At 39.1% G+C, this 14,588-nt stretch overlaps 1 protein-coding gene across 1 annotated transcript in view; it reads right to left on the bottom strand.

Moving 5' to 3' along the window:
• si:dkey-151g10.3 (serine/threonine-protein kinase WNK3) overlaps nt 1-14,588 on the bottom strand; it is a 56,405-nt gene that overhangs the window by 18,267 nt on the left and 23,550 nt on the right. Inside the window, exons 3-10 of the mRNA XM_021318484.2 lie at nt 5,204-5,376; nt 3,758-3,978; nt 2,322-2,479; nt 2,078-2,166; nt 1,772-1,991; nt 1,266-1,590; nt 503-615; nt 192-392 (exon numbers count right to left, since the gene is read on the bottom strand). Coding sequence (XP_021174159.2) covers nt 192-392; nt 503-615; nt 1,266-1,590; nt 1,772-1,991; nt 2,078-2,166; nt 2,322-2,479; nt 3,758-3,978; nt 5,204-5,376 — 1,500 coding nt within the window. The remainder of the gene's footprint in view (nt 1-191; nt 393-502; nt 616-1,265; nt 1,591-1,771; nt 1,992-2,077; nt 2,167-2,321; nt 2,480-3,757; nt 3,979-5,203; nt 5,377-14,588) is intronic.

The raw sequence follows: 14,588 nt of genomic DNA, 5'->3' as shown, positions 1-14,588 counted from the left end.
CACTGTTGCAAAACACAGCAATTTCAGAGTTAAGAGCCCATTAGGGTTGTTATTAAATATTTAGTAATTATTCAAGAAAAGAGCCAAAGGGCATAGAGTAGTGAGACCTTTCATTTACTTCCTTTAGCAGCAATGCTCTGACCCTTTGTAAATGTTGATTTTATTTAAATAGATATTCTCATCCTTTTCACCTGAAAGTATTGCTGCGCTACACTCGGGGATACCTGTGGAACAACAACACCGGGTTGAAGAAACGCCTGGCCGACAGGTCCCACTTCAGTCTTGGGGATGCACACGCTGGACATACCAACACCCTGAACAAGAGGCAGAGTTGGAACGCTTCCAGTCTCGCCAGCGCAGAGCATTTGAGTTTCAGCCAACGCACCAGTGATCTGTACCACAAGAAGATGAGTGAGCACCAGCTCTTTCATCCATACAACAATTTAAAAACCAAACTGATTTCTATTACTGTTAATAAGCTTAAGCATAGACCTACACATACCAGAGGTTGAGGAGTTATCTGGGAGTGGCAGTGAGTTTCCCCCTGCAGTGAGAGAGCCAGGCTCTGCCCACTGGCATAGGATTCGCAGCTGGCAGACCCAACACTTTCAATTTCTGAGTAAAAAAAATAACAGTAAAAAACTTAAACAGTGTAATTACAAATGCTTTATCAAGTTCTAAAACTCACAAAGTTCAAGTTTTATTAATTCTTTGCACTGATCTTGCACAATGTCACTATCACTTTATTTGGATCTATAGTTATACATACACACACACACACACACACACACACACACACACACACACACACACACATATATATATATATATATATATATATATATATATATATATATATATATATATATATATACTTTAATAATACTTTACTTTAATACTTTAATAATTTCCCTGTGGGAATTATTAAAGTATGTCTGATTCTGATTCTGGTATAAAGGTTACATCAATTACAGTACGCTAAAAAAGTATTTATACTCCTTGAAGATTCATTCATGTTACAACCTTTATTGGGATGTAAACGTGTTCTTTCCATTTTCAGATGATAGATTGAACAGTGCTTTGCGAATTCACTTTACTTTTGTCCAAGTAAAGTGAATTGAATGCAAATGCACGCTTTACACAAATGCTGCAAGCCTTTTATCATTTCAGTCATGTGCTTCTTTGTGATGTTTTTTTGTTTTGGTAGCAATGTGACAAAAAGTGAAACACGTCAAGATTATGAATACTTTAGCAATGCACTCTACCTGGAAGGCTAAGAGTGGTCAGACCAAGGATATGTTGCTGCCTGACATGCTGGTCTACTTCAGGCAGCTCTCCAGACTCCAGAAGCCCACCTCCAGCTCCACTTTCACCACCTCCTGTTTGTCCAGCTGCCCCAACCATTAGTGAAGATGGACATGAAGGGTAGAAGACATAAGAGGTGATGGTAGAGTCTCTTCTGTGATCAAAGCCTTGATGAATGAGCTGCTGCTGCCGACGCTCTCTTGACTTTTTGATCAGATTCACTCGGTCCCGGATGGATTTTCCCACAACTTTCGCATCACTCTCGTGGAAGAAGCCTGACTTCACCTGTGAAAAGTGAGACATAAAAGGATTACTTAAAGGGTAGTTTTTAGTTTCTGGTAAGCAGTTCCTAAATTAGCTGAGTACTAAATCCTTTTGACTGCTACTTAAGTTTTGTCGGATCAAATTGAGGAGAATTTCTTCCGCCCCATTAGATCATCACTCAGAAAGTGTTTGTATATCTCACCATTTCTAAAGCCACTTCCTCAGCACTGTCATTTTCCAGGTCATAGGAGAACTCAATGGCCTCGTTGTCCTTGTGTTTCCCCTTCAGCTTTTTTGGGTCTTCAACCCAAATCCGGAGAGCCAGGCAATCCTGAGTGCCTGTGTCCTCTTCTGCCAGCTCCACTCTGACTCCAGTGTCTTCTGCAAAGAATGCGTGATTCAGGAGGTCCCTGATAGAGAGTCTGACAAGGAGGAAACAAACAAGAGTGTGATCAATAAATTTTTTTTTTCCAAGGGCTTACGGGTATGGAAGCAAAAAGCTCTTTACCTCTGGCTTTTGTTCTGACGAATGCAGCCTTCAATGATCTCCTTGATTTCTGGGTCATTTACTTTATCAAAGCTGGCTGGTTTAATACCCTGCAGAAACATGAGTGGCCCAAACAAAGTTGGAGATTTTAAACTACATATTTTAAAGAGTTTCTTTTATGCTCAGATGTCTTAGATATTATTCAAAAATAACACTTTATTTATCATTAGGAGTGCTCAGGGTTATTTCCATCAAAGGCACTCACACTTGTGACTTTGCGATAGATCTGAGCAGCGTTTTGGCATTCAGAGTAAGGGTATTCTGAAGTAGCCATCTCCAGCATACACATCCCAAAGGCATAAACATCCACAGATTCATCATAGTGCTCCTCATACATCTCTGGAGCCATGAACTCTGGGGTTCCTGTTAAAACAAGAAAGCAGCTTTAAATAAAAAAACAGGCCACAAAGATAAATACTAAATACAATTAACCAGTGGTCTCCAACATGCTGTACTTAGGAGGCAACATCCTGCAAGGTTGAAATGCATCCCAGCTCTAACACGCCTGAATCAAGTGGTTGAATTACCTCCCAAGCATCAGGACAAGTTCTCCGGAGGCCTGATAATATACCAATTCATTTTATTCAGGTGTTTTAAAACAGCAATGCATCTAAGGGTGGCCGGACAGTGGTTCTTAAGCACTGGAGTTGGAGGTCCCTGCCATAACCCTCTTACAGAAAACAGCTGTGAGAGTTATCAATGGAAGTGGATATAGAGATCATACAAACAGTCAAACCAGATTTACTAAAAGGGAAAGTAAACATAATTTAAAAGGAACTGAGATCTTCAGAAAAACATAGATGCAGAATTGTGCTGATGGAAAGATGTATTTTAGTTAAGCGTGTTAGTTTGTTAAATGATCTTGACGGTGAGGTGAAGCAGTCTAAGCTTTTTTATTTTTAAAAGGAATGTGATAATTATTATGATGAAGGGTTATATTAGTGATTAAGATGATGTTTTGTTATGTGTCTTGGTATTTGTTACCAATGGACCTCTGATTTGGTGATTTCTATTTTTATTTTATGTGAGTAGGGGCAAACATTATAAGTTTATACTTCCTTTTGCTCGTTTCATTCATAATTTCATTTTTTACCTTTTTTCAAGGATTGTTGTTTTGTTTTATTATGAAGGAAATTAAAAAAGAATACATAAATAAATGCACTAAGGTTTTGTGATATTAGGAAAGCATCATATTATAGTTAAATATTGTGACAACAATATTAGTTGGTATTAAAATACAATTTGCAATAAATTCCCATTTCCGTTACTCCTCTCTCTCATCTGCCGTTATAGTTTGACCAACAATCTCTGTGACCTGCAGCATCTTCGGCACTGTTTGCTTTAGATGTAGGAATCTAATCAATTAGACTCAATCAAACAGCCTGAAAATATTACTGGAAATGCAAAGTGAGATACTCTGACCAAGTTGTCCAGCCATCACTATTTGGCTCTTTTTAAGCACATTTAAATCCTTATCCTTGTACATTTCCCCTGTTTTTAGGATATCTTTCAGGACACAATATTCACTTTTACCTAATGTATCCCATCCACTACTAGATGCCAAGTAGAAAAGATAATCAGTGTAAACACATTACGTTTCAGTGGTCATAATGTTATGCCCGATCAGCGTGTACATCTTACCTATGACACTTTTTGCAAAGGAGGTCCTCATGAGGGTGGCAAGTCCCAGGTCACCTATCTTAACTGATCCTGTGGGGCCTGTTATGAAAATGTTGTCACACTTGAGGTCCCGGTGGATGATCGGTGGAGTCCTGGTGTGAAGGAAGTGAAGGCCCTTCAGAATTTGTCTGCACCAACTTCTCAGGACTTTGGGTTTCATCACCTTGAAGCGCTTAAGGTAGCTGTGCAAACAGAATACATGCTGTCACCCCAAAGAACAAGGAGATCAATAACCAAGACACTGAAGACAAGGGAACAAAAGAATCCAAATATCACTGAAATTGTATTTATTTTCCTTAATGTTTATGTCTTAGTCATAACTGTTAGAGCACTTACTGTAAAGCAACTTACAGTAAATAACTTAAAACTACATTGCTGTTAAGTTATTTTGAGATGATCAGATTTGCTGCAATTACAAAGACCTCTAAAAATTCCCTTTTAATATCAAGTATGACAACCCAGGAGACAATAATCATGTTTTATGTGCTATAACTTATTGGACTTCTGTGTCTTAAGATAAGATAAGATAAGATAAGATAAGATAAGATAAGACTTCATTGATCTCACAATGGAGAAATTCATATGTTACATCAGCGCTTGCAAAATAATTAAGAAATATAGAACAAAATTAAGTAAGAAGCAGAGATATACAGATAAGATAAAATAAATCAACAAACATAAAGAAATTAGTATATGCAGATACATGCATATACATATACATATGTACATGTACACAAGGTGGCCTTGCTAGAATAGCAATCATTGGCTTGCAAATATTGCACGAGTTGTCATAAAGTAGAATTGAGTAGTCTAACAGCAGTGGGGATGAAGGACCCACGGTAACCCCGTTCAGTCTCTTCCTCTCTCGCTCTGTGTTGCCTGGGGCTCAGCAGACAACACTATAACGGATAGCAGAGGCTATCACAGAATCATAAAATGTTCTTAATCATGTTTTATGTGTGCAATAGTTTTTTAGTTAAGCTTTTTTATTATGTTTTATATGTGCAATAGCTCTGTCGATATAAGTTAATCAATCTTGCCTAAAAGGTGCAACAGGTATGGGTAATGAATTTGTTCAACCTTGTTCAATTTTAGTGCTAGTGTGGGCTTCACCTATTCTGTTAGGCTGTGTGTGAGCTGTGTTCTCCACCTTGTGTTTTCATTGTTTTGCTGTGCTTTGTAATTACATTTTAGGTAAACTCTTATAATATAGATAATGCCTTTTGTGTACATGTTACATGTTAGCATCAACCTCCCAAGGAAGAACCAGATGGAAATGAACCTTGGACTACAATCTGGCCTAATATATTTTCCCTTTGGGATTATTAAAGTACCGCATTAATATGCACTGGTTCTGTTTTAAATGAATAAATCTGAGTCTGAAGATCAGAGAGTTGACGAACTAACGTTTTGAGCGTTCCAGATGTCATGAGCTCAGTGACCAGTACAATGCACTTCTTTCCACGGAGCACAGACTCCCAGGAATCATAAAAGCGGACTATGTTGGGGTGTTGAAGTCCCTTCAACATCTCTGCCTCCTCCTTGAAGCGCTGCTGCTCCGCCTTGGTCAGCTTACGGTCCTGCGGTAAAAAGTACACGCAAAGATAAATCGTCTGAGTATTCACACTTATTTACATGACCTCGTTCATAACAGCAAGTAAACTGTGCCATTGATTTTCTTTAGCCACAAATTACTTTGAAAAAAATCCGATTCATGAATTCATAACATCATAAGGCTACCTGAAAAATGTGGTTGAAGGTGTGCAATAACTCCTGATGCCACTAGATGTTGCTAGCGGTGCAGAAATGCAGCAAAGCCTAGGCAACACCCAAGCTTTAGCTTTAAAAAACAAATTTTTACTGCAGCTGCACCACATTGACAATGTGGTACAAAGAACCAGCGCTGCAGAAATCCATTTCACGGTCATGCAACATTCTAGAAAACGGAGACAGCCGCTGACTAATCTTTCGTCAATCACCAGCACAAAGACTATTTAGAGTGAACATATTCTTCCCTAATGATCAGTTTATTGTTACATAATCCATCCCTGATTGAATCCTATCTTAGCCTCTTGTTTGAACACTTGTTAGTAAGGAGCAATACCATGGTAAAACCCAAATAAAACCCTTGCAAATGAAAAATGCATTTACCAAAATGTGTACTATGTAATTGCAATGATACAATGGAAACTATAATATTGACAAGCCAGTGTTTTACAGTGGATGAAATCATGGATGTCCCCTTAAGGGCATTTTTTTAAACTTTGCATGAACGAGCATTATTTTATGCTATATGTGAGCAAACAAGCTATGCATATCTGTGGTTTTGCCCGTTGGTAGGACACACTTCTGAAGGATTTCATGGTTTAAAATGGGTACCTGTTGATAAATACAAGCAAATGGCAGAAAACCTAACAACAATACAATGGGTCCAACTTTAAAGCAAGCGAGGCTGTCTGATTGTCCTGTCACAGTCAAACAAGCCGTGAATAGCAGTCATCATAAGACCGGCTTTCCACTGATCAATTCCATTGATGTTGAGCTTTTTTTCCGCTTTCAACAAAACCAATCAGAGCGGCAGAGCCCTGCAGGTGTTTGGGTGCAAATATGCAAGAAATAAAATGAACTGAAATGAACAATCATGTATTGCAATCTTTGAAGGGCGAATCTATCTATATTATTTTTGTTCTCATCGCGGCAGACCCTGGGTTGTTTGCATTTGGATTTTTTTTCCCTTCCCTCCCTGTGCGTTCAGTGTGCTTTTCTGGAAATACTAGCAGGGAAGGCAATTCCTTCCCCCTCCCCTTGAACAGGGGACCGAAGTGTGTCGGAAAGAACGCTTGCCGCTATGTAGCACTATTATGTCTAACAATAAGTCACACTTTCCCCTAAACAGTAACTACGTAGTGGTACCAATAAAGAAAATGCCCATGGTACCTAGCAGACAGTAATCATAACTTTTTGTGCGCCTTGTGCCATTAAACCACGACCTTTAATGTATTTTGGGGGGATCTCCTGTCATAGATCATCATAAAGTAATCCACAAGTCTCCCTTGAATGTGTATTATACCCAATTTAAGTGAAACAGTTACCTTCAGAAGTAAATACAGTCCACCTGTGTGTGATTTAATGTCAGTATAAATCCAGCTGTTTTATAAAGGCCTCATGGTTTCATTAGAGAAGTTTAGTGAGCAAATGGCATAATGAAGACCAAGGAACCAAGTAGACGAGTCAGGGAGAAAGCTGTGGAGAAGTTTACATCACTGTTAGGTTATAAAACAATATCCTAAGCTTTTAACATCTCATAGTGCTGTGTTCAATCTATTGTGATAATGGAGAGAGTACGGCAAAACAGCTAAGCCAGCAGAACATAGCAGGGAGAGTATTAATCAGAGAAACAGTCAAGACGTCCATAGTAGTTTTCATGGCCAGCATTCCCCCATTGTGGGACAAAAGTAGTCCTGGGGGAAAAGTGATCCACAACTAAACAAAAGAAAAACCCATGTATGATTGTGAATTCCTTATTCTTTCCAACTCATAATCAGTCTCAAGTTTAATCGTAACGTATGAATGTTTTGTCTTAAATCGTAATGCCGCATATTCCTACCTTCCCAAAAATGTTTTGTCTGTTTTTCAAGTGAGTAGCGAAGCCCATTTTCTGTCTAAATCTTGTCTAGCTCAAGTGCAAACAAAAGTGTGTTGGAGAACAATATGTGCCTTATTTTGACAGGAAGTGCTGTCTCTGTTTGAGCGTCTCTGTCCTCTGTCTCACTCCGCATACGGAGCATCACCCTGCTTCACTGTCTGGCACAGAATCAGACAGGCAGCCTGCCGGTGTGTCTCTGTCTGCAGCCTCCTCAGCGTCTACTCTGCCTTGTTGAGTGGCACATCAGACAGCCTCGGGGTCAGCAAAGGCCACGCCGAGTTCATTTAGTGTTTTTATGAACTTGTTAATTTGCGTCTAGACATATTCACACAAACCTACCCTTCACACTCCAACTCACAGATGAGCAAACAAACAGTTTCAGAAAAACGGTGTGTTTGTTTGATGCAATCCTCTATTCATATATTAATATGACAAAACACAACCAATTCTTTATAAGAAACAATGTTTACATACACTCATACTGGGCATGAATGTCATTTTTGGCTTTTAATGATTCATTTTAACTGTTCCTTTCTCATAATTCACAAGCAAACTATTGCAAGTTTTCATAATTATAAATACTGGCTGAAATATGTAAATGAACCCAATCTAATTTTGGATAAACGCATTTTAGCAAACTGCTAAGAAACCACATGTTTTTTTTTTTTTGTTGTTGTTGCCATGAGCAAGGTGCTGTATGATACTGGTTATTTGACCAGTCCTTTTATCAGAAAGCTTATTTAACTTGGTTGGTTTCCTGGCATGTAGCCCAGTTTTAACTGCATTAAATACATTTTCAATAGGATTGAGGTCAGGGCTTTGGGGAGGCTATTAGGGAAGCTTAATGTTAGCCTTCGAAAATTAGTTCTGACGTGTTTGACATTTTTGTTCAACTGGAACACCAAAGCATGTCCAAGTTTAAATCATCTGGGATTATCTGCACCACTCTGCTCCTGGATCAGTGATGTTCTCATCAACAGGCCCCAGATGGTGAGGATAGGGAAACTTACATCTGCCTCACTGATCCTCACCACCGGAACGCCACAAGGTTGTGTCCTCAGCCTTGCCCTCTTCACACACACGACTGCTCTGCTAACCACCCTATAAATATGGTTGTTAAGATTGCGGACAACACCACTGCATGATTAGACCCGACTATAGAGAGGAGGTCCAGAATTTGACACAGTGGTGCTCCAGGAATAATCCACCAGCAAGACCAAGGAGGTCATGGTGGACTACAGGATTTCCAGGTACACTGAACACGCTCCTCTCTGCATACAGGGGGAGGTGGTGGAGCTTTGGACAGTATGAAGTTCCTGAGCATTCACATTTCCTCTGACGTCTCCTGGACTGTGAACATAGCGCACCTAGAGAATAATGGCCTAACAACAGCTCTTCTTTCTCAGGAAACTGAAACGGACTGGACTCAGCTGCTCATAAACTTTTATTGAGCTACAATCGAAAGCATCTTGTGTCTCATTGTGACGGTGTGGGAGCTGCATGGCACAGGAGAGGAAGGATCTAGCATCTGGTGATGTCGGCACAGGGGACTGTGGATGCCATCTGCAAGATCTAGACACGTTTTATGCTGCACAGGTCCAGAGAAGGGCCAGACCAAGACGTATTGCCACAGATCCCACCCAGGGAATTGCACTGTTTGTCCCTCTTCCATCAGATTCATGAACATTAAATCGAAAGCTAATAGCCTTAAAAAACAGTCTCTTTTCCAAAGCTGTAAGGGCTATTGTCCCCTACTGAGAATCAAATTAAGCACAAAGCCCAGTTATTGTCTGTTACATGATGCAAACATACTACTGGTTCCACATGTTCTTGATTTTATTGAAAATCAATTAGTCTCTCACATGCTAATGTCTATTTGCACACTTTTAGCTTTTCATAGAGTGTTTGTTTGAGCATCAATGCAAATTGCACAGTTCTTTAACTTGAACATTCTAGTTTTGATAACGATTTGTTGCACATTTTTATCTACTCTGGGAATGGTTGTCTGATACATTAATGCAAAGTAATTTACATCATCTGTAAAGTGACTACGGTCTGTCTTTTTTGACTCAAACATTTAAATCTTACCAGATGCTAAGGACTATTCGCACACTTTAGTCTCCCAGTAAGTAAGTGCATTCAAATTGAACATAATGTCTTGTTTTGTGTCTGTGTATTATGCGTAAATCTGTGCGAGTTTTGAGCCTGTGTCTCACCATAATTTTATTATGGTCACACAATGACAAGAAATATTCTTGATTCTTAATCTGACCCAAAGTGGCAGCCGCAGATGAAAGAATATAATGTTAGGAACAACCAAAGATCCTCCAAGGCTGAAGCTGATTGTGAATGAGAAGATGCTGAACACCAGTGCCGCCGTCCACAGTGAAGTCAGTTTGAACATCAACATGGACTGAGAAGGTGTCAACGAAGAAATAAGCCCTTGCACCGAAGTTAATGGCATTAAATTAAGTGGCTCACGCAGATAAGCCAAATTTCTTTTTGAGAAAAAGTGTTATTGTCATCCTGCTCTTTACCAATATTATTGCCATCACAAGATTTTCTAATATGGTGCATCCCTAATTTATTACATATTAAAGTTTATCATTTTATTTCTATATTAGCACAATTTATATTATTTATATTTTACTGCCATTTATGTTGTTCATAATCATGGAAAGTACAGTTTTACTTCTTTCACTTATGTTTAATTTGCATTCTTTTTTCTTTTTTTTCCTTTTCTTTTTTTCCCTATTTTTTCTCTTTTTTTTCTTTTCTTATTTTTTTCCTTTTTTTTCTTTTTTCCCCTTTTTTTTCCTTGTTTAATGTTTAATTTGCATTATATTATTTTTATGTATATTATTTCTAAAATATTTGAACTACACAGAATATATGACATATTAGAATGTGATCAAACTTTTAAATTCTTTACCTTGTATTCCTTTTTTACACCACCTGGCAGTTTAAAGGGTTGTGGACACTTGGGAGCCACTGCACACTAATATACTGTAATGCAATCAAAGACTCTCGTGTACAAAGCTAATCAGATTTTCTTTTTAATTAAACCAACCGTAATCAATTGTTAAATGTGTAGAAAGGTCCCATTATCAGCTGCCTTCCAACGCAACCATAATGTTCTGCAGATCTGCCGAGGTTTGGTAAGCTGACCAGTTATGAAAACACGATGAAAGAATTAAAACTCTACAAGCATTCAATTAAGTGAACGTAATGTGAATGCTTTAAGCAACAATATGCTCTGAATCAGGGGGGCCCAATACGTTCATCATGATCTACTGGTCGATCACGAAGGAAGTGTGGGTAGATAGCAGAAGATCAAAAAGTAGGGCATGGATGATAAGCTATAATCCATCTATTACATTTGTCTTGATCGACATACAAGCAAGCCAATCTGATGTCACTCGGGTCGGCCACCTACGCAAGCTCATTAAACCGTGATAACTTGTTCTGTTTCTGTGAACGTAGCTAGCCTAGAAATAATTTACAATGAAATTTAAGAAAAGGTATAAAAATGAGTGCCGTAGCTGGCCCAAATAAGAAGCCTAAAGCCTACCACTTCCTATAGGAATGGGAAGAGGACTTTTTTCCCCACTATGTCCCATTCTAAGTGCGTTTGCTGCATATGTCAGTGTGCCATTGCTATTTCAAAGAAAAGAAATGTGGTGCGGCAATTTTGGACTGCTCATAAAAACCAGGGCATTGACTTTCTCCCGAAATGCGAGCTGAGAAAGAGAAAGGTGAAAGAACTAAAATCCCAGTTGTCCGGACAGCAGTCATTTTTCTCACATCTGACCACAAAAGTGAAGGCAGCCACCAAAGCATCATTTTGGGAGAGTCACTTAATTGTTAAGCAAAAGAAGTCCTTTCAAGACGGAGTGATGATAAAAGAGGCATTTGTTGAAGCTGCTGATTCCTTGTTCTGGGACTTGGAAACAAATCAGAAATATTATCTTCAATCAAACCTCTCCAGCTATCGAGTAATACAGTTACAACGTTTTTTACGCTGCGAGTAGACGAGTCAACAGATGTGAGTGAGACAGCCCAGTAGTGCATTTTTATTTGGATGGTGTTTTCTGACATGAATGCAAGAGAGGAGCTGTTGAAAGTACTGCCCACAAAAGAACTTACGAGAGGAGAGGACATTTTCCAGTCTTTCAAAACCTTTATTGAAAAACCCCCCAGCTCCCATTGTGCAATTCGTGTCCATCACCACGGATGGAGTGCCTGCGATGGTTGGCCGCTCAAATGGTTTTGTTGCTGAGTGTAGGGAGGACCATCCTTTCCTAGACTTCCTCAATTATCACTGCATAATACATCAACAAGAGTTATGCGCTAAAATGCTCAACATGAAAGAGATTATGGATGTGGCAACAAAGATCGTTTGCTCTATTCGAGCTAGATCTCTTCAAAGATGTCGGAAGAAGTCGGGCTGCGGCCTTATTTGAGTTGTTGATGTCTCAGACGAGGGAAATTCCTGCAAAGATTTCGAGAGCTCTGTCCGGAGATTAAGGAGTTTTTACTTGTAGCCAAACATGCAGTATACGGACAATTAAATGATAACCAGTGGCTTCTAAGCTTTTTAACCGCTCTTACCAACACGTTGAACGACCTTAATGTAGAGCTGCAAGGAAAACACAAAACTGTGATCAATGTGATCAGCTCAGTTTTTGTGTTAATATTTTTATTAGGAGGAAGAGAGACATTACAAACATAATTTAAACTGTAAATGACAAGGAATGCCATGTCGAACATACATATAAATGAATAGTAAAATAGTAAAAGGCATACAATTTAGCTCCTGTGTTGTTGTTTTTTTCCCTTCGTTACAAAACTGAACAGGATACAATGTGTACAAAACTTAATAAAGAAATAAAAAAAGGGAAAAGAAATAAAATAAAGTAAAATAAATAAATAAATAGAATAAAAATAAGTAAATAAACAAAATTAAAATTAAGGGTGGGTGTGGGGTTACCTGACTCCGCCAGATAGATTTGCTCCGCTTATCCATCTGGAAACCTTCCGTTGAAGTAATTTTGGGAAGGGGCGAAAATACTGGTTAGGTGATTGGCCTATGTTGGTGATAGACGGGCCAAATAAACCAATCAGATTCGTCGTCGCTCTGTTACGAGCGACGACGAAAACACAACCACAAGCCAAGCTACTCTTGCTGCTGCAGGTAAAGGCTCGTTAGCTCAGCAAAGAAATACTCTGTAATTCCGATAAAACTTGCTCGATAGCCACACTAACACTAGTTTCATCGGCTGAAGCCGCCATGTTCTTTAGACTGAACTGTCGCGCTTCCCGTTGCGTCACACCTCAACCCGCCTCAAAGCCAACGCTGATTGGACGTTCGTTTGGTGAACGGCTCCAGATTTTCTTTAACGGAGAGAAGCCAGACTGATCTGCGAGTGAAACCTTGAAAGCTCGCGAGATCAGGATGGTCTCACGAGGCTAGGTGTGGGGTAGGGTGCATCACCTAATCTGGGAGAGGGGACTGAAGAGAATGAAAGAGTGTCATGAAAGGGCGTCATAAGTTATAGAATTTAGCAGAGTTGCCTTTCAATGAATATCTTATCTTTTCCAATTTTAGAAAAGACATGGTGTCTATAAGCCACTGGCCGCAAGAGGGTGGAACTGTTAACTTCCAATGAAAAAGAAGACGCCGTTTTGCCAGTAAGAAAGTAAATGCTAAAATATCCAACTGGTTAGAAGTAAACTGTTTGTATTCTTCCGGAAGCCCAAATATAGCAACATGGGGAGAAGGTTTGATGACTACTGAGAGTATTTTTGACATTGTATCAAAGTAGATTAGCCAAAAACTATGGAGTGATGGACAGGAATAAAACATATGAGTTAAATTACAGGAAGGTGCATGACATTTGTCACAATTGTCAGAGACAGAGGAAAGGAATTGAGACAGACTTGAGAGTTTTGGAGAGATGAACCCTAAAGAGAACTTTAAACTGTATGAGAGAGAGTCGAGCACAGATTGTGATCAGCTCAGTTAATGCTTTCAAAAGAAAGATGCAACATCTATTCTCAAAGTTGCAGCGACATGATTTGGCAAATTTCCAGAATGTTGCGTCGGAGCTGGAGATGCAACATTCAAGACGCCTGAGCAACTTGACAGTGCACAGTACACAGAGCATATTGAGTACTGTCTGTCATAGTTTGACAGACGCTTTCAAAACTTTGCTTTATTGGAGCCAGTTGCTATTTTCATGTGCTATTCTTTTCGGAAGGATGCTAAGGTGGATTCAGTTGCATTAAAAATTGCAACGCTGTTTCAACTGAACTCCTCCTGTGTTGAGAATGAAGTTTTGACTCTGCAAGCTGACATTGAGCTGAAGTCCAGGGCTCTTGGACAGTTCTGGAACTTACTAATAAAGGGAAAATACCCCAACATGAGGAAATGTGCCACTTCCTTGACTGCATTATTTGGTTCCACCTATTTATGTGAATCAGGCTTTTCCCACATGAAGATTATTAAGTCAAAATACTGCTCTACCATGTCTGAAGATCCCCTGGAAGTGTGCTTGAGATTGGCTATCAGCAGCTACTGTCCGGACCATGTGGCCTTTGGCTGATGTCATTCAGTGCAAGTCATCAGAGTAAGGTAAGGACAAGCAATGTACACACAGATGTATTGTGCAATGTGGGTTCATGTAGTTATGAAAGACACACCAATATGTATTCTAATTCAAATTCAATAAAAATACTTTATCCCCACAGGAGAAAAGGGAAAACAAGAGAATACACAATATTGAATTGTCATAATAAAATAATGATATAGAATAATAACTCTATGTTTTGTATTTTCACCGTAAGTCAGGGGTCGCCAACCCTTTTCAAAGTGAGAGCTACCTCAGTGGTACTGTGTCATACAAAGGGCTACTGGTACTGACCTTTGAATTAGAAAAGTCAGCGCTCAATAAACCAATAAACATATTTGCAATACTCATTTTTTTTTTTAGATATTGTCATTTTTAAATCTATATAAATGCGAGTGTGTTTACAAAAGTCGACCAACAGAGTAAAATAACATTTTAGAGGCATTTCACTGGAGGATTGTGCTAGTTTTAGAACAGGCTTGAGGGCACATCATGTGGTCCTTGGTGCTACCTGGTG

The sequence above is a fragment of the Fundulus heteroclitus genome, chromosome 1 (assembly GCF_011125445.2).
Source record: "Fundulus heteroclitus isolate FHET01 chromosome 1, MU-UCD_Fhet_4.1, whole genome shotgun sequence".
Lineage (NCBI taxonomy): Eukaryota > Metazoa > Chordata > Actinopteri > Cyprinodontiformes > Fundulidae > Fundulus > Fundulus heteroclitus.
The sequence above is the reverse complement of the archived record's forward strand: the minus strand, read 5'-3'. Positions and strand labels throughout refer to the sequence as shown.